Source organism: Aethalodelphis obliquidens, unplaced genomic scaffold (genome assembly GCF_003676395.1).
Source record: "Aethalodelphis obliquidens isolate GAN/ISIS:26980383/991018 unplaced genomic scaffold, ASM367639v1 scaffold7, whole genome shotgun sequence".
NCBI lineage: Eukaryota > Metazoa > Chordata > Mammalia > Artiodactyla > Delphinidae > Aethalodelphis > Aethalodelphis obliquidens.
This window is the reverse complement of record NW_020837951.1, coordinates 50637275-50662960: the sequence shown is the minus strand read 5'-3', so window position 1 is coordinate 50662960 and position 25686 is coordinate 50637275. Positions and strand designations below refer to the sequence as shown.

The following is a 25686-nucleotide window of genomic DNA, read 5'->3' as shown; positions in this document are numbered from 1 at the left end:
AACTACACTATTAATATTTTAATATCTCATAAAGTTTGAAATAGATTCCTACACAAATACCTGTACAATTGGAGATTTTAAAAAACTTTCTCATAAAGTTATGAAACTTTCAAGCTTTCAGGAAAGTGTAGAGAATAGATTAACGACATCCATATGCCCTTGTCCTAGATTGTTGACATTTTTCTATGTTTGATTCATCTTTTCGAGGGTCTAAAGTGTATTAAAATATATTAAAGAACATGACATTTTACCCTAAGTTTTTCAGTACGGATCTCTAAAAAAGAAGAACATTTTCCTTGATAGTGACAGTATCATTAACATCCCAAACAAAATAAAAAATTATTTCTTTACATTATTTATGACCCAGTCCACATTCAGATTTCTTCAATTATTCTGAAATGTCTTTTATACCTAATTTGTTCAGGCTTGTTTCTTCTAATCAAGGAACACACATTACATTTGTCTCAAGTCTCTTTTAACCTAGAAAGTACCTCCCTTTTTATTTTTATTTTGTTAATGAAATTGACTTGTTGCCGAGACTAGGTCGGTTGGTTTTTCTATAGAATGTCTCCTCCACCTCCTTTCTGGAATTTTCTGATTACTTCTTTATGGTGTCATTTAACTTTTCACTCTATTCCCTGTGTGTGTGTGTGAACTAGAAATCAGTCTAAAGGCTTAATTAGAGTCAGGTTCGGTATTTTTTTATAAGATTATTTCATAGGTGATGGTGTGTATTCAGTTGCATAATACAAGGAAACATAGTCTCTGGTTGTTCCATCATCCGTGATGCTGAGATAATTATAGAGCTATGGTGGTATGGTCCATTATTTTTCCCTTTGGGACTAGCAGTAGGCTGTGGGGTGCACTTTGTACCATGTGAATATTCAGTTCCTTATCAATTTTTACCCAATTGTTTTAGCATCCATTAATGATACTGGCTTGAGTTGATTATTTCATTAGGGGTTTCAAAATGATAATTTTCAAATTCTCTAATTCCATCTTCATGTTTTAGTTGGCATTTTTCTATAAACTGGGTATTTTCCTCACTACTAGGCTATTTGATTATTCTGTAATATAGTTCCTTCTGGAAAGACAGAATTATGTGTTTATTTCTCTCTCTTTTTTAATTACCAATTTTCAGAGTAAGAATTTGGTGAAATAGCCACCTCCATTGATGACACATGAATTTTCTTTTGTTTTGCTTTCACTTTTTCGAATATCACTGTGGACTCCTGGATTTTTATATAATCAATTTGAATAGATTATTGAAGAATGAAAAGAAACTACCTTTTTTTTTTAGTAGTTTTTACGGGGCTATGTGAATTTATCTAAAAAACCCCAGAAGTATTTTAATCCCCTTTTGAAGTTACAAACTATGTCATGCTATATAGAGCAACAGACAAACAACAAAAAACTAAGTATATGAAGTAAATAGTGTCATTTAAATGAATTGAGATCAGACTTAGTTTGAAACTAATTGATTTTTTTATCCTATTTCTATTTCCATCTGCTTTAGATCCTCCTCAGGGGTTTAGATCCTCTGTGTATCAATTTATTCTAATGTCTTAAAGAACTGAAAAGCCAAATGCATCATAATGGCTACAGGAATGCCTTTGCCCTTCTCTGGGTAGATCCATTTGCAGCTAAGGGCATCTGTCTTTCTTCCTCCTCTTTGTAAAAATCTTCTTTTTTAGTCCTAAACTACCTTTAATATGGGACAGGTGACAGAACTGTATCTGCCTGAAGATGTTTCTGACTTTTTCTAAAGTCTTCTTTTTCTGAGATGACATTGTATATTGGCACTGTCTAACAGAACTTATTGTGATGATGGGAATGTTCTGTAATCTCTACTGTCCTAGCCAACTAGGACACTTGACTGTTGAATACTTGAAATGCAGCTGATGCTGCTGAAGAACTGAATTTTACATTTTATTTAATTTTAATTAATTAAGATTGAAACTTAGATAGCCACAAGTGCTTAGTAGGTACCACACTGGACAGCACAGTTCTATAATTTAACATTTAAAATGTGTGTGTGTGTGTGTGTGTGTGTGTTTAATGGAGCCAGACTGTTACAATCAAAAGCAGCTATCGGTTAAATAAAGGGAGGTCGACAAATACTACAAATACATAATTGGCAAACCCAAACCAGATTTCTTCATACAATAACCACACTCTCTTTTGACTTTAGCCCAGGAGGCAATGAGGTATGGTAGAAAAAGCACTGTATCAGCAGCTGGAGGGCTTGCCTTATTTTCCTAGCTCTGACATACAAGTTGCAGTGCAAATGCTTTAGCCTCTTGACATACCAAGAAACCACTTGTTTTCTCATCTATAAATTGGGTATGATAGCATCTCTGAATTATCCTGAGAATCAAATGAAGCACTGCATATGAAAGCATTTTGTAACATCCACAGCACTAAGAAATGCCAGGGAGTATTACTATGGTCGGCTGAATACATCTCAGATAATAATGATTTGACTGCATGTATGGACAACCTAGAGCTCTGTAACAAGTTTTAGCCAAGAGAAAATCCATTTGCCAGTTAGCCGTGCACTGTACTGGCCATATGATGATCAGCATTAATGATAATAATATTGGCATACAGTGCAGCTTAAAGGATTCAAGAGCTCCTCAATGGCTTGTGAAATCTTTTAGAGGTAGAAAATGAAGTGAAATGATATGAGGAATGCTAGATCAGTGAGGGGCTTGGGCGTGCCCTCCGGATAGATGCTGGCACAGGTTGTATTTGATTCCAACAGGTCATAAAGATGTGTCTGTTTCCAAAGAATGAGAATACACTTGCCTTGAGAACTATCTGGGCAACAAATTTTGGTTTGGTCCCAAAGACAAGGAACATATATTTGGAAGAGAAGCAGAGCGGGATATGGTGGTGGGTGGCCAGTAGTGATGAAAGAAGAAGGAAGCAAGAGAGGGAAACATGTACTGTAACACTAAGGCTTCTTTCCTGGAATGGATCTGGAAATCTGGGCGTGGCTAGCTCCAGGTCCTATCTCTAGAAGGCAAAAGAAGTGGGTGGTGATTGCTCTGTATTTTCTATGGGTGTTCACAACAGAATAGGTGAATGGAATGGGCTACTATGGCCCAGATGTTAGGAAGGGCTGGTTTGTAATATAATAGAAAACCCTAAAGAGCCTCCCATAACTTTATCTTGCTTCCCTTCCCAAATCCTCATCCCCTGAATTGTGGAGATGGAAAATCTATTATCTGAGCAAATAGCAAATTTTAGGGAGCCCTTGGTTCCACCCTTCTCCTTGTTTGGGTCTGTTCATTCTTGACTCTTTTAGCCTCAAGTCCTCATTCACTTTTTTATGAGGAAGTAAATGGAGTGGGAGAGGTTTTGAGAACAGCTGGGCCCTCCCAGTTGCTGGGGTGGGTTATTTTAAGCTTTGTTTAATGTGTCCAGAGACCCAGATGGCATTTTTAACTAAGCTGCTTTATTAAATCTTGTGATAAAATATAATGATGTTTATTGAAAAGACAGATACCCATCAGCAACATTATGTCTGAAACCTGCCCTAAGAATTTTTTATAAAACATCTGTTCCCTTTGTGAACTCTGGAAGTTTGCTGGTTTCTGTACAGCCTTGAGGAATAGAAGTTGGAACCTATTTTGGGGGAATCTAAGGAGAGGTATTGGCTTTACCAACCTTACCCTTCATCTTTTGGGCTCCGGCCACTCTTCTGTTAGACAACAGTGACATGAATGGACACTGTAATAGGATTATTTGGGAATAATAGGCAGCAGAAAAAAAAAAAAAAAAAGGTCTGAATTTCCCAGGGATTTTTAAATTGAAGGTAAAAAGCTAGGGCTGCAATGTCCTTTGTTAGCCTACAGCCTTGACAGCTAATTGCAAACACTCAAGATTTGGCCAGTATGCCTTTACTGTTTATACTTGCATAGCCAAAGGGAAAGTTTTCGGTTCTTTCATCTGACTTGACTCGCATTACTTATGAATAAGAGGATATCTGGGGTATACACAAGACTTGTTAAAATCCACATTTTCTGAGCCTTTCAATACCTTTCATCTCCTGCATTGTTAGTGACGTCAAATTTTGGAGTAATGCCTGTATTTGTTTGAAGAAAAAAATTTTTTAGGAACACTGAATCCCCAAAGAAATTCTTTTTCTTGGCATAAAGTCACAGACAATTTTCTTTCCCTTTCCAAGTCTCTACTAATAGATGCTTTGTACAAATAGAATACTTACTGCCTTTCTATTGTTTTCCTCTAATAAGAGTCCGGTTTGGTAGCTAGGGATATGTAGTTTTATATTTAGACATTTATAATAAAAAATAGAAAAGAATTTGAAATCATAGGACCAGAGTTTATCCTGCTTGACAAAAGACCTCACAGAATACTAGGAGGAGAGTTTTACAGCAGATGGTTAATATCTACAATATATGAAAAGCTTTCCCAAATCAATAAGAAAATTCAAACAGTTTAAAAGAAATATTGTCAACAGCAACCACAAATGCATGAAAAGGTGATCAACCTCATTAGTAACCAAAGAAATACAAATAAAAACAATCCATTAATTTGAAAAAAACGGAAAATACTCAGAGCTGGCATAGGTGTTGGAAAATTGTCATGTTTGTACACTGTTGGTGGAAGTTAAATTGATACAACTTTTTGATCAGGCAATTTGGCAGTATGTATCTAAATTAATAGAGTACAGTGAATATATCTGGGGTATGTGGGTGTGTTTGGTGGGGGAGGGGAATCCTTTCCCTTTCTACTCATATACTTCTCTTTATTAAGTAATTACACACGTATACATGCCTTACTTTCATAATTAAACACATCACTAGAGAGTAGTTAAGAAAAAAAGGAGAAGCTCTGAATTTGAATCATTATACTATCATTTGCAACGTGTATGACTGTGGGGAAGTCACCTAGTTTTCTGGGGTTTGTTTCCTCGTTTGTAAAAATAGGCACTGTCGTAATACTTGCCTCCCACATCTTCCAGGGGTTTGGGGAGGATTGAATGAGGTAATGGATTATTGTCAATTATTTTATTGATTCATATAGCACCACTATTACCAAACTATTTTTCTCTGATTAAAATAAAAGGACATGTGCATATTTGCTTTTTATTCTCAGTAGCCTTACTGATCGAAGGCGCCCGTCGATGTGGTGATCACAGTTGCTTTAGTAAGACTTTCGGCATTTCTGCAGGCTGCTGGCTAAGGCTTGGGTGGCGACTGCTGAAGTCATGATACTCTCCCCTCTCCCAGCATGAACGCTCACACACACACACACACACACACACACACACACACACATACACACTCACTCATGCACACACAAACACACATGTGTGCACACCCTGTCACGGTACTTGAGGTGGCAGCAGCTGCTCTGGCGTAGACTTTAACTCAACATAAAGGACTTCTTTTTGCATGGTCTGTGCATTATTTCCTATTATGAATCAGCTGAGTCAATGCCATGCTTTTCAATCTTAAACCTTTCTGAGGCTCAGGCTACGTTAGGAGCAGACCCACCCTTCTATACCTGCTCCACTGCCCCAACTGAGGCCAGATCTTAATCTGCTCATTTCATGCGGATTTTCAAGCCTAATGGACTGGGCCATGTGAGGGATTACTGAGAGGAACAGACGAAGCAGAGGCTAAGAGACTCCACGCTCATCTGCTGCGTAGTCTGAAAATGCACAGCTGCAAGCTCTAGCGATGCTTTAAAGCATTTTGTCAGGATGTTTGTCAGGGTGCCTGTTCCTACAGCCCTGCTGAATGTTTGGTTAGGAGGCATAATCTTTTTTTGGACAGGATCTCCCAAATGTAAAGTGACAGATGCTAACGTGGAATATAATACAGAAGACCTAGCTTTGCTGTCATAAATAACAGTAAATTGTTTAATCTTGCTGAGTTGTAAATCTATGATCGCCAGAGGTCTTTAGTTCACTGGAACATAGTATAAGGGTTGGTGGCATTTAGCAAATGGACAGTAATTATTTCCCAACCAGACAGATATTGGTCTGATGGAATTTATTTAAAGATCCACATATATGTATTTTAATTGACTGTGACAACTACTCAGGAAAAAACACATAGCTATAAAGAGAGACTGAGATTTTTCCGGGAAAAAATTCACACACACATATAGAGAGGAATACGTATATGAATCTCTATATATGTATTCTATCTATAAAAGAGCCAAAGATAGTCAGTTTTTTCTTTTGGGATTTTATATGTGTGTGTGTGTGTGTGTGTGTGTGTGTGTGTGTGTGTGTGTATACTGTCTACTTATAAAGGTTCCAGATGGAAAGTGTTCTTAAGCATTTAGATAGTTTATCAAATAGCATATGTGTGTACACATGTGCCCAGGACACCCCCTCCCCGAAGATACATCTTCTTCCCTGGATATATTCAAAAAGAGAGTAGAGCAGAGTCCCAGGTGACAGAAGTATCTGAAGACAGCACAGAGTTGAAGGAGATGACTAAATGTTCCCAAATGACCTATGTTTCTATGATAATAAATAGAACTTGTGCTGGAGTTGGATGGACCAATAGTAAGAAATATAAGTAGTATAAATCCTGCATTCCAGGCAGGATCTTGTATGGACAGCTCTCTGCTGTGAGCTCAGTAACGTGGGTAAGTTAGCAGTCTGGCATGGGACATACCAGTGGACGGTGCAAGTCAGAGGCATAAATGGGGCAATGAAAATAGGAAGATCCGGGCCAAGACGAGGATACAGACATGAGGTCCTGTCACTAATCACCATGGACTTCAGCAGTTTCTTAATGAGCAGTTCTGGTGGTTAAAGAAGAAAGAAGACATTGCACTTACGTAGGTGTGTTACAACTAATTTTCTATTTAATTGGTGGCAAGCTACTTTGAGTTAAATTTATTCCATAGGATTAAATTAGATAGTTTTAGTTTCACATATAAAAACATTTTTAGTTTCACATATAAAAACTTAGGTAAAAGAACACTTTTATATTGGTCAGTAAACCATGGTACATTTAAATAATGGAAGACTATACAGCCACTAAAATCATGTTGTGGAAAAATAGTCAGTGACAGAGAAAGATAGACTCCACGGAAGGGGTAGATATGTTAAGTGAAAGATGTAGACTACACGACAATCCCTTTTGTAAAAATATAAATATGTAAGTGAGAGAGAGAGAGAGAGATATCCCAAGACACATAGACAAAGGTTAGACACTGAAATGTTTACTGTGGTCACTTTTAGGTTTACAGATGAGTTTTACTTTCTTCTTGCTTATGAGTACTTTCTAAATGTCATATATATACTATATATACATATATTTGTCATACATATAAAAGTCGTATATATATTTGTAATTAGAAAACCATTGCAGGTTGGTGAAACAACAAATGCATTCAACTATTATGAATTAGAAATTCATAATTAAGAATCAAGAAATGACACCAGCAAGGAAGGCAAGGGAAATATATCAAAGATTTATTGGGTGTCAGATGCTGAACTGGAGCTTGGCTGTGTTACTTTCTTTCACCCTCTATCTTTTAGGTAATAAAACTGAAATACAGAGGGTTCAGGATCTTGTCCAAAGTCATATAGCCGGCAGGTGGCAAGTCCATTTTTGCATCATTTCCCGTTGAATGCCAAAATCTCAGCTTATCTCAGGGCACTCAGGCCTGCTTTCTTGACCCAGATGGATCCAATAGTTCTTATCCTGGTACCTGGTTGGGTTGATCACCTCATAAAATGGCAGCAGATAGAGCCCTTTCTTCTTTCAGTGAGCCGAGTTCTATATCTTAAGGTAAAGATTTCAGTATCTTCCAAGCACTGAATTACCAGTAGGAACATAAGTTCCAATTTCATTGTCCCCATTCTGCACCCAAGAAAAGCTAGAGTACCTGATCTTCTCAGTGAGAACCTTGAGAATTGGTGGGCTGATTGAGGAATAGAACTGGGGCCAAACTTCCAGATGCCTGTGACTTTTCTGCACCTGTTCAGATGTTGGGAATCAAATGTGAAATACAGCTTGGTTTGGTTCTAATGAACTCTCGTCTCACCCTCCAGCCCCTGGGTATGTGTGTCAAGGCTTCCAGGGGAACACGCATCTGAGGATGAGCTCGGTTGCTCCCATCTGGTCTCCGTGTAACGAAACGTATAACTGCACAATTATCCATGTGCAAATGGAGAAGTCCCTTGATGTTTGGATAACTACATCCATGTCTTGGGTTTGTTATTTCTCAAAATTCCACTTAGCCATCTCCTGCTTACTCATGCGCAGCAGTGATCAGGGGCTGGCACTCCTCTCTGACAGCAGGGACGAGAGACTGAAGCCTGGCCATCCACAGCAGCGTGGCTCTGGGTTTCCTTCATGGCTTTTGTTTTTTGTTTAACCAAGAAGATGAGAAACAGGCATCTTTGTGTTTATGGCTTTCCATGCACTTTGTAGGTGGACACGGTGGTGGCTGTGTGGTCCTGTACAGCACTCTGTCTGTGAAACATCAAGGAAGTTTCTGTTTAGTGCCCTTTTTACTCTCTCTGAGTCACTTTGGGAATGACAGGGATGTGATGCAGTGACCAGAGGTTATTGAAGAATGTCATGCTTACTTTTTCTTTTCTCTCTGTGGGACTCTTTTTTTTAATGACTTACTTAAAGTTAAAAGGAAACCAGAAAGTGGAAATCTTATTTAAGTGATTTCACACATGAAAACAATCCTGCTTTCTTTAGTTGTTATGTTACTGGGGAAAAATCATTTGGTATCAAAATTCCACGTCTACCCTGAGATTCTAGCCTGAGGGTTTAAGTTGTATATTGCTGCTCTCTGGGACTTGAATCTGAGCTAATTAGAAACTGAACTCTACTAAATCTAAGTTAGAAGAGTAGTTGTTAGTGTTCTGAAAAGAGGGAGCCATCAGAAATAAAATCATTAACAAAATTCGTTGTATATGGCACGTGGTGTAAAGTATGGATGTGCTGGGAGAAAGCTTCATGAAATAAAATTTTCTCTATTTCAGGACACTGGTCTGTGGTATGTGGAAGGGCATATCGATTCCTGAGGCACTTGCTGTGCCCACTCATGGGTGGAGTAAATGGTGATGCAATCTAGGTGAGGCGTAAGAGTTGGTGGAAGACAGAAGAATAAACTCAGAGGGATTATAAGCAACTGCACTGAGGGAAATGATTGATGGTAATTGCACATGGCTAGCTGCTACATCCTTCCTTTCCCTAGCATTCAGCAGTCATGACTGGATAAGAACAAGTTAATGCTGGGTCTGTGTATCTGGGTGTCTGGGGAAGTGTGTGCCTCACGTATGTGTCTGCAGGCGCTGGTGTGACAGTGTTCTCATGGCTACCTGTGGATCCTGGTATCTGTCTGTATCTGTGTGCCTTCTGCGTGTGTGTGTAAGCAACACTGGACTGGGGTCTACTTTGCCCCCCTTTCCTAGTGGGAACTGAAGGACATGTTTCTCAGTAGCAGTAAAGCCCACCCAGGTTGGTGCACCATCTGCAGGGCTGGGTGGGGTTTCCTTTCCTCCAGTCAAAGACAGACTGTATGGTATGGGTGTGACAGTTCCTCCAGTGCCCCTTTGGGAGGGTCAGCGAGGGAGCAGCAGAGTGCCATGGCTCAGACCTCCCCAGCCTGTGGTCTGGGTTTCACTCAGGAAGAGAAGTCAGATGTTGCCTGCTTCAATGCTGTAAACAAAACCAAAGCCAATGATGTAAGTAGACCATCTTTTTCTTGCAAGGTAGCAGTCTGCAACATTGGCAGAGAATAGTACTTCTAAGACTTTTTCAGAAAGGGAAATGGTAGTTTAAGGGTTATTTAAGGTCTAAAATTGAATTTTAAATGTTGGGGGAGGGGAAGGGGCTTGGGGAAGGCAATAGCATGATTTGGGTCATGTTGAATTTCATGAAGAGTTTATATAATCTCATCTTACATGAATTTTCATGACCCTGAACCCTCTCAACTTGGCAGATGAAGACAAGGTGCCTCAGACAAGTGACACAATTTGCCTTAGGTCAGGGGTGGAGCAAAGACTCATATCTAGATCTTTTAACTTTAAGTTGCCGTTGCTTTTTCTTTATACAACAGGGCTTCCAAAGGTTATGTTTCTTTGATCAATTACTAGATCTTGAAAGTCATAGCTTTTCTGATGACATTTGCCTTGGGCTAATTAGGAGAGGGAGAATTTACAGAAGAGGAGAAAACAGACACACAGAGAGGGTAATGTGAACACAGGGGTGGAGTTTGGACTGAGGGCTGGTCTCTGCTGGGGGCACATAGGGCCCTCAGCGGTGGCCGCAGCCAGGTCAGCCTTGATGAGTGGAGGTCCATGTGCTGAGCCCACGCTTGATCTCCCTCCCTGCAGCCGTCGGCCACCCTGTTCACGAGCCCATTGGGCAATGACAGGAGTGGCTGGGGAAAGAGGCAGACTGGTTTGACAGAGCTGGTCCTTCTAGCCACTTGATTATTTAAATCCTCCTTTGCTGAGGTCACTTTTTGGTGAGCATTCCCACGGGGCACAAATATCTTCACGATTTTCCATTTCTTATCTTAGAAGCCTCATCACCCGCTCTCCTGCATCCCCTCCAGCAGTTGTCTCCTCTCAGAAGTCCCTCAACTAGAGTTATATACAGTGTCCAGCATTACCTCATTTTTTTTGGTATTGGTGGGTTAATGAGCAGATCCACAGAGCAAAAACTTCCAGATAACTAGAATTTAATCTCCTATTAATCCTCCACTGACAACTAAAATGTTTCAGGTTGAAATTTTATTCAAGTGTATTTTCCCACTTTAATGTTAAACAGAGAAGATATTACCTTTTTAAAAAATTCAAATTTAATAAGATAAACTGTATCTATAATCTCTCCTATTTAACAAATAAACCGTACATATTTATTTCTGTATGTTTCTAAGTGCTAGCCCCAAAGTGTACATAATTGTAAATTGTTGTAATAGCTTAAAAGTTATTTAGATATCTGCATTTTGACTTAGCATTGTCTGTGTTCCCTCTCTACTACTTAAGAAAGTGTAAGTTGTTATAGCAAATAAACGAATATTTAAATGTTTTAACAAAACTTAAATGTTTTGTTATAGCAAAAAAACTTGATGTTTTTTTAACATCTTTATTGGAGTATAATTACTTTACAATGGTGTATTAGTTTCTGCTTTATATGAAAGTGAAACAACTATACGCGTACATATATCCCCATATCTCCTCCCTCCCTCCCATCCTCTTTATCCCACCCCTCTAGGTGGTTTCAGAGTCCTGAGCTGATCACCCTGTGCTATGCGGCTGCTTCCAACTAGCTATTTATTTTACGTTTGGTAGTGTATATATGTCCATGCCACTCTCTCACTTCATCCCAATTTACATTCCCCCTCCCCATGTCCTCAAGTCCCTTCTCTACGTCATCTTCTTTATTCCTGTCCTGCCCCTAGTTTCTTCAGAACCATTTTCTTTTTCAGATTCCATATATATGTGTTAGCATACAGTATTTGTTTTTCTCTTTCTGACTCATTTCACTCTGTATGACAGACTCTAGGTCCATCCAGCTCACTACAAATAACTCAATTTCGTTTCTTTTTATGGCTGAGTAATATTCCATTGTATATATGTGTCACATCTTCTTTATCCATTCATCTGTTGATGGACACTTAGGTTGCTTCCATGTCCTGGCTATTGTAAGTAGGACTGCAATCAACATTGTGGTACATGACTCTTTTTGAATTATGGCTTTCTCAGGGTATATGCCCAGTAGTGGGATTGCTGGGTCATATGGTAGTTCTAGTTTTAGTTTCTTAAGGAACCTCCATACTGTTCTCCACAGTGGCTGTATCAATTTACATTCCCACCAACAGTGCAAGAGGGTTCCCTTTTCTCCACACCCTCTCCAGCATTTATTGTTTCTAGAGTTTTTGATGATGGCCATTCTGACAGTGTGAGGTGACACCTCATTGTACCTTTGATTTGCATTTCTCTAATGGTTAGTGATGTTGAGCATTCTTTCATGTGTTTGTTGGCAATCTGTATATCTTCTTTGGAGAAATGTCTATTTAGGTCTTCTGCCCATTTCTGGATTGGGTTGTCTGTTTTTTTGATATTGAGCTGCATGAGCTGCTTATATATTTTGGAGATTAATCCTTTGACAGTTGCTTCATTTGCAAATATTTTCTCCCATTCTGAGGGTTGTCTTTTTGTCTTGTTTATGGTTTCCTTTGCTATGCAAAAGCTTTTAAGTTTCCTTAGGTCCCATTTGTTTATTTTTGTTTTTATTTCCATTTCTCTAGGAGGTGGGTCAAAAAGGATCTTGCTATGATTTATGTCATAGAGTGTTCTGCCTGTGTTTTCCTCTAAGAGTTTTATAGTGTCTGGCCTTACATTTAGGTCTTTAATCCACTTTGAGTTGATTTTTCTGTATGGTGTTAGGGAGTGTTCTAATTTCATTCTTTTACATGTAGCTGTCCAGTTTTCCCAGCACCACTATTGAAGAGTCTGTCTTTTCTCCATTGTATATCCTTGCCTCCTTTGTCATAGATTAGTTGACCATAGGTGCATGGATTTATCTCTGGGCTTTCTATCCTGTTCCATTGATCTATATTTCTGTTTTTGTGCCAGTGCCACACTGTCTTGATTACTGTAGCTTTGTAGTATAGTCTGAAATCAGGGAGCCTGATTCCTCCAGCTCCATTTTTCTTTCTGTAGTTTGCTTTGGCTATTCGGGGTCTTTTGTGTTTCCATACAAATTGTGAAATTTTTTGTTCTGGTTCTGTGAAAAATGCCAGTGGTAGTTTGATAGGGATTGCATTGAATCTGTAGATTGCTTTGGGCAGTATAGTCATTTTCACAGTGTTGATTCTTCCAATCCAAGAACATGGTATATCTCTCCATCTGTTTGTTACATGTTTAATTTCTTTCATCAATGTCTTACAGTTTTCTGCATACAGGTCTTTTGTCTCCTTAGGTAGGTTTACCCCTAGATATTTTATTCTTTTTGCTGCAGTGGTAAATGGAAGTGCTTCCTTAATTTCTCTTTCACATTTTTCATCATTAGGGTATAGGAATGCAAGAGATTTCTGTGCATTAATTTTGTATCCTGCTACTTTACCAAATTCATCGATTAGCTCTAGTAGTTTTCTGATAGCATCTTTAGGATTCTCTACGTATAGTACCATGTCATCTGCAAACAGTGACAGCTTTACTTCTTCTTTTCTGATTTGGATTCCTTTTTCTTCTCTGACTGCTGTGGCTAAAACTTCCAAAACTATGTTAAATAAGAGTGGTGAGAGTGGACAGCCTTGTCTCGTTCCTCATTTTAGTGGAAATGGTTTCAGTTTTTCACCATTGAGAATGATGTTGGCTGTGGGTTTGTCATATATGGCCTTTATTATGTTGAGGTAAGTTCCCTCTATGCCTATGTTCTGGAGGTTTTTTTTTTTTTTTTTGGCAGTACTTGGGCCTCTCAATGTTGTAGCCTCTCCCGTTGCAGAGCACAGGCTCTGGACGCGCAGGCTCAGTGGCCATGGCTCACGGGCCCAGCCACTCTGCGGCATGTGGGATCTTCCCAGACGGGGGCACGAACCTGTGCCCCCTGCATCGGCAGGCAGACTCTCAACCACTGCGCCACCAGGGAAACCTGTTGGAAGATTTTTAATCACAGTCTCAATTTCAGTGCTTGTGATTGGTCTGTTTATATTTTCTATTTCTTCCTGGTTCAGTCTCAGAACATTGTGCTTTTCTAAGAATTTGTCCATTTCTTACAGGTTGTCCATTTTATTGGCATATAGTTGCTTGTAGTAATCTCTCATGATCCTTTGTATTTCTGCAGTGTCAGTTGTTACTTCTCCTTTTTCATTTCTAATTCTATTGATTTGAGTCTTCTCCCGTTTTTTCTTGATGTGTCTGGCTAATGGTTTATCAATTTTGTTTATCTTCTGAAAGAACCAGCTTTTTGTTTTACTGACCTTTGCTATTGTTCCTTTATTTCTTTTTCATTTATTTCTGATCTGATTTTTATGATTTCTCCTTCTGCTAACTTTGGGGTTTTTTTGTTCTTCTTTCTCTAATTGCTTTAGGTGCAAGGTTAGGTTGTTTGAGATGTTTCTTGTTTCTTGAGGTAGGATTGTATTGCTATAAACTTCCCTCTTAAAACTGCTTTTGCTGCATCCCATAGGTTTTGGGTCATCGTGATTTCATTGTCATTTGTTTCTAGGTATTTTTTGATTTCCTCTTTGATTTCTTCAGTGATCTCTTGGTTATTATGTAGTGTATTGTTTAGCCTCCATGTGTTTGTACTTTTTACAGATTTTTTCCTGTAATTGATATCTAGTCTCATAGCATTGTGGTAGGAAAGATACTTGATATGATTTCAGTTTTCTTAAGTTAATCAAGGCTTGATTTGTTATCCAAGATATGATCTATCCTGGAGAATGTTCCGTGAGCACTTGAGAGGAAAATGTAATCTGTTATTCTGGATGGAATGTCCTTTAAATATCAATTAAGTCCATCTTGTTTAGTGTATCATTTAAAGCTTGTGTTTCCTTATTTATTTTCATTTTGGATGGTCTGTCCGTTGGTGAAAGTAGGGTGTTAAAGTCCCCTACTATGATTGAGTAACTGTAGATTTCCCCTTTTATGGCTGTTAGCATTTGCCTTATGTATTGAGGTGCTCCTATGTTGGGTGCATAAATAATTACAATTGTTATATCTTCTTCTTGGATTGATCCCTTAATCATTATGTATTGTCCTTCTTTGTCTCTTGTAATATTTATTTTAAAGTCTGTTTTGTCTGATATGAGAATTGCTACTCTAGCTTTCTTTTGATTTCCATTTGCATGGAATATCTTTTTCCATCCCCTCACTTTCAGTGTGTATGTGTCCCTAGGTCTGAAATGGGTCTCTTGTAGACAGTATATATATGGGTCTTCTTGTTGTATCCATTCAGGCAGTCTATGTCTTTTGGTTGGAGCATTTAATCCATTTACATTTAAGGTAGTTATCGATATGTATGTTCCTATTACCATTTTCTTAATTGTTTTGGGTTTGTTTTTGTAGTTCTTTTCCTTCTCTTGTGTTTCCTGCTAGAGAAGCTGGTACAGCTGTACAGCTGGTTCGGTGGTGCTGAATTCTCTCAGCTTTTGCTTGTCTGTAAAGGTTTTAATTTCTCCATCGAATATGAATGAGACCTCTGCTGGGTAGAGTAATCTTGGTTGTAGTTTTTTCCCTTTCATCACTTTAAATATGTCCTGCCGCTCCCTTCTGGCTTGCAGAGTTTCTGTTGAAAGATCAGCTGTTAACCTTATGGGGATTCCCTTGTATGTTATTTTTCCCTTGCTGCTTTTAATATTTTTTCTTTGTATTTAATTTTTGATAGTTTGATTAATATGTGTCTTGGTGTGTTTCGCCTTGGATTTATCCTGTATGGGACTCTCTGCACTTCCTGGACTTGATTGACTTTTTCCTTTCCCATATTAGGAAAGTTTTGAACTATAATCCTTCAAATATTTTCTCAGTCCTTTTCTTTTTCTCTACTTCTTCTGGAACCCCTATAATTCGAATGTTGGTGCATTTAATGTTGTCCCAGAGGTGTCTGGGACTGTCCTCAATTCTTTTCATTCTTTTTTCTTTATTCTGCTCTGCGGTAGTTATTTCCACTATTTTATCTTCCAGGTCACTTATCCGTTCTTCTGCCTCAGTTATTCTGCTATTGATTCCTTCTAGGGAATTTTTAATTTCATTTATTTTGTTGTACATCATTGTTTGTTTGCGTTTTAGTTCTTCTAGGTCCTTGTTAAACGTTTCTTGTATTTTCTCCATTCTATTTCCAAAATTTTGGATCATCTTTACCATCATTACTCTGAATTCTTTTTCAGGTAGACTGTCTATTTCCTCTTCATTTGTTTGGTCTGCTGGGTTTTTACCCTCCTCCTTCATCTGCTGTGTGTTTCTCTGTCTTCTCATTTTGCTTAACTTACTGTGTTTGGGGTCTCCTTTTTGCAGGCTGCAGGTTCGTAGTTCCCGTTGTTTTTCGTGTCTGCCCCCAGTGGCTAAGGTTGGTTCAGTGGGTTATGTAGGTTTCCTGGTGGAAGGGACTGGTGCCTGTGTTGTGGTGGATGAGGCTGGATCTTGTCTTTCTGGTGGGCAGGACCATGTCCGGTGGTGTGTTTTGGGGTGTCTGTGACCTTATTATGATTTTAGGCAGCCTCTCTGCTAATGGGTGGGGGTGTGTTCCTGTCTTGCTAATTGTTTGGCTGTGGGTGTCCAGCACTGTAGCTTGCTGGTCATTGAGTGGAGCTGGGTCTTAGCATTGAGATGGTGATCTCTGGGAGAGCTTTTGCCATTTGATATTATGTGGAGCCAGGAGGTCTGTGGTGGACCAATGTCCTGAACTCGGCTCTCCCACCTCAGAAGCTCAGCCCTGACACCCGGCCGGAGCATGAAGACCCTGTCAGTCACATGGCTTTTGGGAAGTCAGGTCTTCTTCCATCATTCAGTAGGTGTTCTGGTGTTCTACATGTAGATGTATTTCTGATGTATTTGTGGGGAGGAAGGTGATCTCCATGTCTTACTCCTCCTCCAGGAGAGTTAAAGGTCTCCTCGGCAATTTTTATTCCCTTAAAAACAATAGAAAATTATTTCTCACTCACGTAATAGTCCAATGGGGATTTTGCTGGTGAACAAAGACTCTTGCCCATCCTGTGAGTTAGGCACCCAGGTTCTTTTCATCTTCTTGCTCTGGCATCTCCTCGAGCTGTGTGGTCACCTGTGTTGAGTCTGTGGAAGGGGAAATAAGCAGTGAGGAGAAGACGTGTCTACTCCTTAACAGCCTTAGCCCAGAAGGAACACACATTACTTCTTTCTCATGCTCATAGTAGTTTATCACTCATTGCGAGAACTGGTCATGTGGCCACACCTAGATGCAAGGGTGGTCTGGAAAGTGTAGCCCCCGGCTGGGCAGCTGCTGCCCAGCAACAGTCCTGCCCTGTGAAAGGGGAGCATAACTTTCTGTGGTCTGCCACAGGTGCTCGGTCTTCATAATAATCCTTTTAGATGGCTGAAGAATATTCCATAAGTTGATACATCGCACTTTATTTTACAGGTTCTTCATTATTAGTCATTTATAATGATTTAAAAAAATTTTTTTACCTCTAATGAATACCACTATAGGAAGTGTCTACACATAATACCTTTTTCCCCTTTAAAGATTATTTCTTTAAGAATAATCCTGAAAAACGGGAGAGAGAGAAAATTATGAACAAAAGTTACAAATATTTTTCACATTCTTGAATCTGCAGGTTTACTCCTTGAGGGTAGTGACTAATTTGTATTCATTACTGTACCTGCAGGGTCTTCTACATTGCCTGTTTCATGGTAATACTCAATAAAATAAGTTGAATGACTACATAAATTTTAACAAAAGCATGTGGAACATGATTTATCTTGGCTCTGGATAAAGTATGAGTGTGATTTTTGTCCTTTGTCTTTCCCTTCTCAGTCAATGGCACCACCATCCATCGAGTTCTTAAAGGTAGAAGCTGTGAGTTGGCTCCTTTCCTCACTGCCCCTGTTTTAGTTATTTATTTCTGTGTAAGAAACCATGACAAAACTTAGTGGCTTAAAATAAACAAATATTTACTATTACAGTTTCTCTGGGACAGGAGGTAGGTTGTTCTGACTCGGTCCCAGTTGCATATTGGTGGGGGCTTTGTCATATGAAGGCTTGAAGGGCTGGAGGATCTAGTGCAAGGCGGCTCACCTGCACGGCTGGCAAGCGGGTGCTGGCTGTTGGTGGGAGGCTTCAGGTCCTCTCCATTCAGGTGACTACACAGGGCTCCTTGAGTGTCCTGGTGACATGGTGGCTGCTTTCCCCAGAGTGAACAATCCAAGAGGGCAGGGCAGAAGCAGCAACGTCATTTATTGGAAGTTACACACCATCGCTTCTGCAGTGTTCTACTAATCACTCAGATCTGCCTTGTTCGCTGTGGGAGGGTCCTGCACCGAGGCATGAATGCCAGAATGCACAGAGCATTGGGGACCATCTTAGGGGCTGGCTACTATATATCTCTTCCATATTTCATTCCACCCACATGTTCTGTTCATTCTCCTTCCAAAAATATATTCAAATGTAATCACTTCTTTTCATTTCTGCTGCCTCTGGTCTAGTCCAAGATGTTGTCCACACTCAGCTCTGCCGTGAGAGCCTTCCATCTGATCTTTCTCCTTTTGCTCTTGTCAGTCTCTAATGCATTTTGCATATTGCAGCCACTCCCGCATCATTCATTCATTTTTTTCAATTAATTAATTCAACATATACTTATTGTGTACTTAGTATATGCTAAGTTTGTTTTAGATACTCAGAGTATAGCAGTGAAAAAAACCAAAGTCCTTAGAACTTATATATAGTGGGAAAATAAACAAATAAAATGGAAAATATTAAGGGGTAATATGTGTAATACAGAAGACTAAACAGGATAAAGAAAATAGAGGCCAGTAGAGAAATTAGGGACTTATGGGTGCCCTACTGTATAGGGCTGTCAAGGGTGCTATGTTTGATTAGTTGACGTTGAAACAGTAACCCAAAGGATGGGGTGGGGCAGGCTTATGAATACCTGGATAAGAGTGCTCTAAGGAGGGGAAAGAGCAAATGGAAAGGCACTGAGCACACTTGATGTGTGTGAGGAACAGCAAACCAGCCAGTGTGGCCGGAGCAGAGGGAGGGAGGGAAGTGGAGAATGGCAGGTGATGGCAGTCAGATCATGTAGGGCCTGGTAGACCATGAAGACTTTGACTTTACCTGGGGTTGGTGGGAGACGAGGACAGACATTGGAATGCTTTGCTGATGTGAATGACTTGCTTTTTAATACGATCTTTTGGATTGCTCAGCCCATGATCTTTAAAAAATGTAACTGATATCAGGTCACTTCCACTGCTTAAAACCCTTCTATGGATTCCCCTTGTACTTAGAATAAAATCCAAGCTCCCTTAGCTCTTATAATTGTTACTGTTACTATTAAAATTAACACCCCGTTATTCTCTATCACCGAAACCTGCTGATTTTTTCCAATATGTACCCAACTAGTAATTACTACTACCACTACTACTATTAGGCTTATTTGTTAATAATCTGCCTCATCCACTTGCAAATATGTACTCTGGGGAGGTTGTGGAGAGTGTGGGTCTTTCTATACTAAATTATCGCAAGAGTGCTTTGTTTTTGGAGCTCTCGTGTTTGCCCTTTAAAGGTTTTTTTTTTTTTGGTCTATTTTCTCATTGTCATATCTGGTCAGTGACCTACTTCCAGCAATGCTATCGTTGGTGCCAGGGTAACTGCTGTTGAGCTGGACACGGGCGCTGGTTTTGGTTGCTGGGCTATGTCGGTACTTCTCAAACGTTAATAGACAAATGAATTATGTGGAGAAGGGGTGGGCTCTTGCTAAATACTGATCCTTATTCAGTAGGTGTGGGGTAGGGCTTGAGGTTTAACATTTCTCCCAGGCTCGCAGGTAATGCCCATGCCTCTGGCCCTTTGAGTAGCGAGGGGGTTTGATCACCAAACTTGGCTAAATACTGGAAACAACTGTGGAGCTCAGGATCCCACCCCGAGATTCCAATATAATTGGTCTGGAATGCAGTCTTAGTACTGGACTAGACTACTAGACTACTTAGTACTAGAATTTTCTAGACTTCACTAACGATTCTGATTTGTAGCAACATTTGAGAACCACTGGATTGGATGATGTTGGGCCCTATTTTAAAACAAAGCATATGGAGTAATGCTCTGCAGGGCTATGCTGTTTTCTTTCTTTTTAAAAAAATCAGTTTTGTAGCTATAGAGAGTCTGGCCACACTGATGGATGACCTCCAGATCTCTGCCTAGCATGGCTGGATTTCTCCAATGTCCCTAGCACATGTTGCCAAAATAGGACTTCTGCCTTCAGGAGGCTGGGCCTTCCCAGTGCAGTTAAAATACACTTGCAGACGATGAGGATGTAGCAGATGAGGTTCCTACTGTGTGAGCTTGTGCTGAGGCAGAGAAGGAAGCTGAAGCAGACAAGTGCTCTGTTTTTTTTTCTTGTAATTTCCAGCATGTACACATGGGGTTTCTAAGCCAGTAATAAACTAAGAACTTCTCGTGTGATTCAAGCTAACCCTTTGGTCATCGGAAGTGGGTGTTTTCTTTAATATATTAAAAAAAAATTTATTTCATATTGGAGTATAGGTGATTAACAGTGTCATTTGTTGCAGGTGTACAGCAAAAGCAGGTGTTTTAAACTACTGAAAATCAATGAGGCAGATCCCATTTACAGGTTAATAACTGACTGAGATGTGGGTGTCCCAAATGGTCTTGAAGACATGGGGAAGGAAAGACAACGCCTGAGCTACCCTTCCCCCCACCCCCCTACACATGCCCCCCCCCCTAACCCCCCCCCCTTCTTTTTTTTTTTTTTTCTTTTTGCGGTACGCGGGCCTCTCACTGTTGTGGCCTCTCCCGTTGCGGAGCACAGGCTCCGGACACGCAGGCTCAGCGGCCATGGCTCACGGGCCCAGCCGCTCCGCGGCATGTGGGATCTTCCCGGACCGGGGCACAAACCCATGTCCCCTGCATCGGCAGGCGGACTCTCAACCACTGCGCCACCTGGGAAGCCCCACTCCGTTCTTTTTGCCAGGTGATTAGTGTGTGCTAATAGAGCCTGGGACACTTTCTCATTGAAATGCACTTCAATCCCATGTAACTGGATTTATGTTTTTTCCTTGGCTAATCTAGATTGGTCGGCTGATTATTGGACAGAATGGCATCTTGTCGACACCTGCTGTATCCTGCATTATCAGAAAGATCAAGGCAGCTGGTGGAATCATCCTCACAGCCAGCCACTGCCCTGGAGGACCAGGGGGAGAGTTTGGAGTGAAATTTAATGTTGCCAATGGAGGTATGTGGTTCAGAATATGGCTTAATTGTCATGATTTCTTTCTTTTTATATTGTCATAGTCTTACAGTGACCCACTGATGGTGGACAAGCAAGGAAGAGAGAAAATGGCTCAGAAATTTCTAGTGAGGTGCCTGTATTAGTCAGGGTTTTCCAGAGAAGCAGAACCAATAGGACACATAGACGGGCTCCAACCTACAATGGTTTGATTTAGAGATTTTTTGACTTTACAACGGTGTAAAAGCAATATGCATTCAATAGAAACTACTTCATTTGAATTCTGAATTTTGGTCTTTTCCTGGGCTAGCAATGTGTGCGTGGTATGATTCTCTCTCGTGATCCTGGGCAGGGGCAGCAAACGCAGCTCCCACCCAATCACAAGGGTAAACAGCCAGTACACTTACAGCCGTTCTGTACCCATTCAGTCATTTCTGTTTTTTAGTTTCGGTAAGTATTCAATAAATTATATGAGATATTCAGCACTTTACCTTAAAGTAGGCTTTGTGATAGATGATTTTGTAAAAGTGTTGACTAACATCGGTGTCCTGAGCACTCTTAAGGTAGGCTAGGCTAAACCATGATGTTAGGTGTATTAAATGCATTTTCGACTTAGATGTTTTCAATTTACAATGGGTTGATCGGACTATGACTCCATTGTAAGTTGAGGAAGATCTGTACAGAGATTTATTATAAGGAATTGGCTCATGTGATTATGGAGGCTGCGAAGTCCCAAGATCTTTGGTCAGCAAGCTGGAGGCCCAGGAGAGCCAATGGATGTTAGGGTTCTGATCTGAGTCCGAAGGCCTGAGAAGCAGCAGAGTGTAAGGTCCAGTCTGAGTCAGGAGGGGCCAGTGTGTCAGCTGGAAACAGTCAGGCGGAGAGTGGATTCTCCCTTTCTCAGTTTTTTGTTCTGTCCAAGCCTTCAGTGGGTTGGATGAGGCCCAGCCGCACTGGGGAGGGCAATCTGCTTTACTCAGTCTACTGATTCAAATGTTAATCTTATCCAGAAACATCCTCACAGACATACCCAGAATAACGTTTAAATGAACATCTGGGCTCTCTGTGGCCAAAGCAAGTTGACACATAAAATTAAGCATCACGTCGCCCAGGGTGACATGACGAGGAAATGGCATAACGGGGTCTCAAACCCATTTTGGTCCTCTGTACTCCTCAGCACAGTGAAATGGTTGAATGTTGATGCTTATCTGACATGGAAGGACTCTGGATTTTAAAGTTGGAACAGACCCTCAAAATCATTTAGATCATTCCTGTCATTTTATAGGTGAAGAAATCAAAGCCCTGAGAGGCTGTTTGCTCAAGGTCACATGGTCAGACAGATGACTCCTTAGCATAAGTCCTACATTCTCTTTCCTATAGTGTTGACTTTCTCTCACTGACATGCCTAGAATTATTTCACTTTTTCTTATATTTATAGAAATGTATAGTTTAGGAGTCCTGGTGGGGTGGGATACGTGTATAGGGGTGAATTAAAAATTTTTTGAGCATATGTAAAGGCAGGAAGGATAATAAATGGATACCAAGTATCCATTACTTTGTTTTTCCATTTTGCTTAAAGGTAAATTACAGCATGAAGATATTTTGCACCCAAATATTTCTGACATCTCTTTAAAATAAAGACGTATTCCTGTATAACTGCATGATCACACCTAACAAAAATAATACTAATTCTCTAATATCATCTAAAACCTAATCTGTATTCAGAATTTTCCAAGTATCCCCCAGATGTTATTTACATCTGTTTTGTTCAAACCAAGTTTTATCCCAGAACCATGCATTTCATTTGTTTTTTTAAATTTTAATTTTATTTATTTATTTTTTAAATTAATTTTTATTGGAGTATAGTTGCTTTACAATGTTGTGTTACTTTCTGCTGTACAGCAAAGTGAATTAGTTATACGTATACATATATCCCCTCTTTTTAAGATTTCCGTCCCATTTAGGTCACCACAGAGCACTGAGTAGAGTTACCTGTGCTATGTAGTAGGTTCTCATTAGTTACTTATTTTATACATAGTAGTGTAAATATGTCAATCCCAATCTCCCAATTCATCCCACCCCCCTGCATTTGTTTTTTAAGTCTCTTAAATCTCTTTTAATCTAGAATACTGGGTCTTCGTGTATATGTGGGTGGGAGCTGAATTTTAACCAACAACTGTTGCCATTATGAAGCATTCCTGGCCCAGGCAAAATAGCACGTCCTGAAGGGGAAGTACATGATTGCCCCCTCCTTGCAGCCATTTTGGGCATTATCCAGAGAAAGAACATTACTCACATCGTGTTAAAAAAAACACCTTATGAGGAGCCTCATTCTTGAAAGTGTGATTCAAGAAACCCTGCTTCACTAAGAAGCACACCTAGGGCCAACATCTAGTCTCGCAGCAGCTACTGAATATTTCAGGAAAAAATATGCAGTGCGTAGGTGTTCTGCACACTGATGACACAGGCCATTTCATGAGCTCAGAAAATGGGAATTTGTAGAGCAATGTAATATATAAGTTGCCAAACTAAATTGTGTATTTAAGCATTTAAATTAATGTCTGACTTCGTGTCTTGCAAGAGAATCTCAGTCATCTCTATGATAACTTGTGAGGCATAAAAGGGGAAGATATTATTTAAATAACCATTTCGTAGACTGAATTACAGGAGGTTATGAGACCTGTTCAGTCATATCCTGAATAGGGGGAGGGGGTTGAACTTATCGTTTAGCCTTTAACTCTGTTGAAAGTCCTTCCTCTTACATTTAATTCTTCATGTTTACATGTCTTGGCATCATTAATGAGACTAACATTCCTGATGGCATGGAGAGATTCAGTTGGTTTCTTCCCACTTAGAGTGAGTTTTACCATGTTATCCTTCATCTGAAGTTGCAGACATTCATCTCTTCTATTGGGTGTCATACAAATACATCTTATGGCATAAGTTAAAAGCGAAGTGTCTATAGAATTAGTAGGCACATCCAGGGAAATAGGACACATCTAAAGCTATGTTGCTTTTAAATTATTTAGAGGACAGGACCTTTCTGAGCATGTTTTTAAATAGGGGAGAAGGTGCTAGAGGACAAAAGGAATCAGTAATAAAAATACTGATTTTTTTGAATAATTACAGTGTGCCAAGCTTCATAGTCAGAACTTTACATACATGTTCTCATTTAATCCTCATGGTTTAAAAAACTTGCCCAGTGTCACAGAACTCATAAGCTGTGGAGCTCATTTGGAACCTAGATTCTAAGAAGTAGGTAGAACTTCTGAGTAAGGAGGCAGAGATGAGGGAAAGAAGCACTTTGAGGGTGCAGAGTGGAAGTTTTGGGAAATAGTTGCCTATATCTGTTGAAAAAAAAAGAAGAGGAAATGTAACTTGCTCAGATAATGGGGAAAGGATAGAGAAGGGGATAAATGGAGATGTTTTCTAAAAGGTCCTCTGGGAAATTTGTTGAGGATTCCTGAGGGGTTGTGAGGACCGAGTGGAAGTTAAGCAGTCTCATTTTTCGGGGGAGCCAGTTGGTGTAATTTCACTACTGCCTTCAGCAATGCATGGGGGGAGTGTGGGAATAGCAGCAATGGAGCAGATGATGGTGATGTCCCAGGATTGGGGAATGGCAGTGTGGGCATGGCAGAGCATAAGGTGGGCTGGTAGTTGTTAAGAGTGTCTGAGCTGACATCAGACTATTAGGAGTCAAACCCAGCCTCTGTCACACGAGTGATGTGACCTGTGTTAAGGTCACCTCTTCCAATTTCAGTTTCCTTATTTGGAAAATGAGGATACTAATGATTCTTACTTCATCTGCTTTTTGTGAATGCTGGATTCCACGTACGATGTGAAAGGTGGTATGTGTAAGTTTCAACAAATGTTGGCTTGTCTTATTGTACTAACAAAGGCAAGGCTCAAATGCTAGACCATAGGGTCCTTCTGGGATAAGAGACCAGTGAAATGAAATGGACCGATGGCCTGGGAGTAATCAAGTGATGTTGGGCATCAGTATAGGAATGAGGAACAGGTTCACAGGGGTACAAAGTAGGGTAGATGAAAGATTAGGAATTTGTGGGATTAAGATACTCAAATTTGATATTTTTGCAAGAAGCATATCAAAAGACAGTACTAGGACTGTACTAGGAATTGACTAAAATGAAGAGGGAAGTCACTGGAGTGGAAGATGTCAAGAACTGGGAAGATGTGAAGGGATGCAGAGGATGCTGATGAACTCAGAGGTTATCAGTGTTGCTTTTGGAAATCAGTGTGCTTTGGCAAACAAACTCAGATGGAGACTTTTAAAATGTGATGGAAACATCCCAAGAACGTAGTGTGGTGCCTGGGAGGCAGAGAGATAGACGTGTGTCATCTGGCAAGCATAAACAAATGCAAAAAGTAAATAGCACTCTTTACTTTTTAAGTTTTGCAAAAGAATAAAAAATGGTAAGGAGTGAAGCTGAGAAGGGCTATGTTTACTTCTTTGTGGTCTTCACTTTTCCTATGTGAGAAAACATGGGTAAAATCTACTAGGCTCTTTTCTATCCACTGAAATGGTGCTATTGCTATTCCTTTCCCCCCTCTCCCCCCGCTTTATTGAGATGTAATTGGTATATAAAAAACCGGCACACGTTTAAGGTATGCAACTTGATGAGTTTGGTCATTATTCCTTTTTATATGTTCAGTGAACCTTTTTTGGGAGACGGTAACAGTGCTATGCTCTAAGGCAGCACTGTCCAATAGAAATATATTGTGAAGCAGCTCATGCAGCTCAACATCAAAAAAAACCAA

At 39.9% G+C, this 25686-nt stretch overlaps 1 protein-coding gene across 1 annotated transcript in view; it reads left to right on the top strand.

Moving 5' to 3' along the window:
• PGM5 (phosphoglucomutase 5) overlaps positions 1–25686 on the top strand; it is a 201867-nt gene that overhangs the window by 3475 nt on the left and 172706 nt on the right. The window contains exon 2 of the mRNA XM_027105739.1: positions 20751–20913. Coding sequence (XP_026961540.1) covers positions 20751–20913 — 163 coding nt within the window. The remainder of the gene's footprint in view (positions 1–20750; positions 20914–25686) is intronic.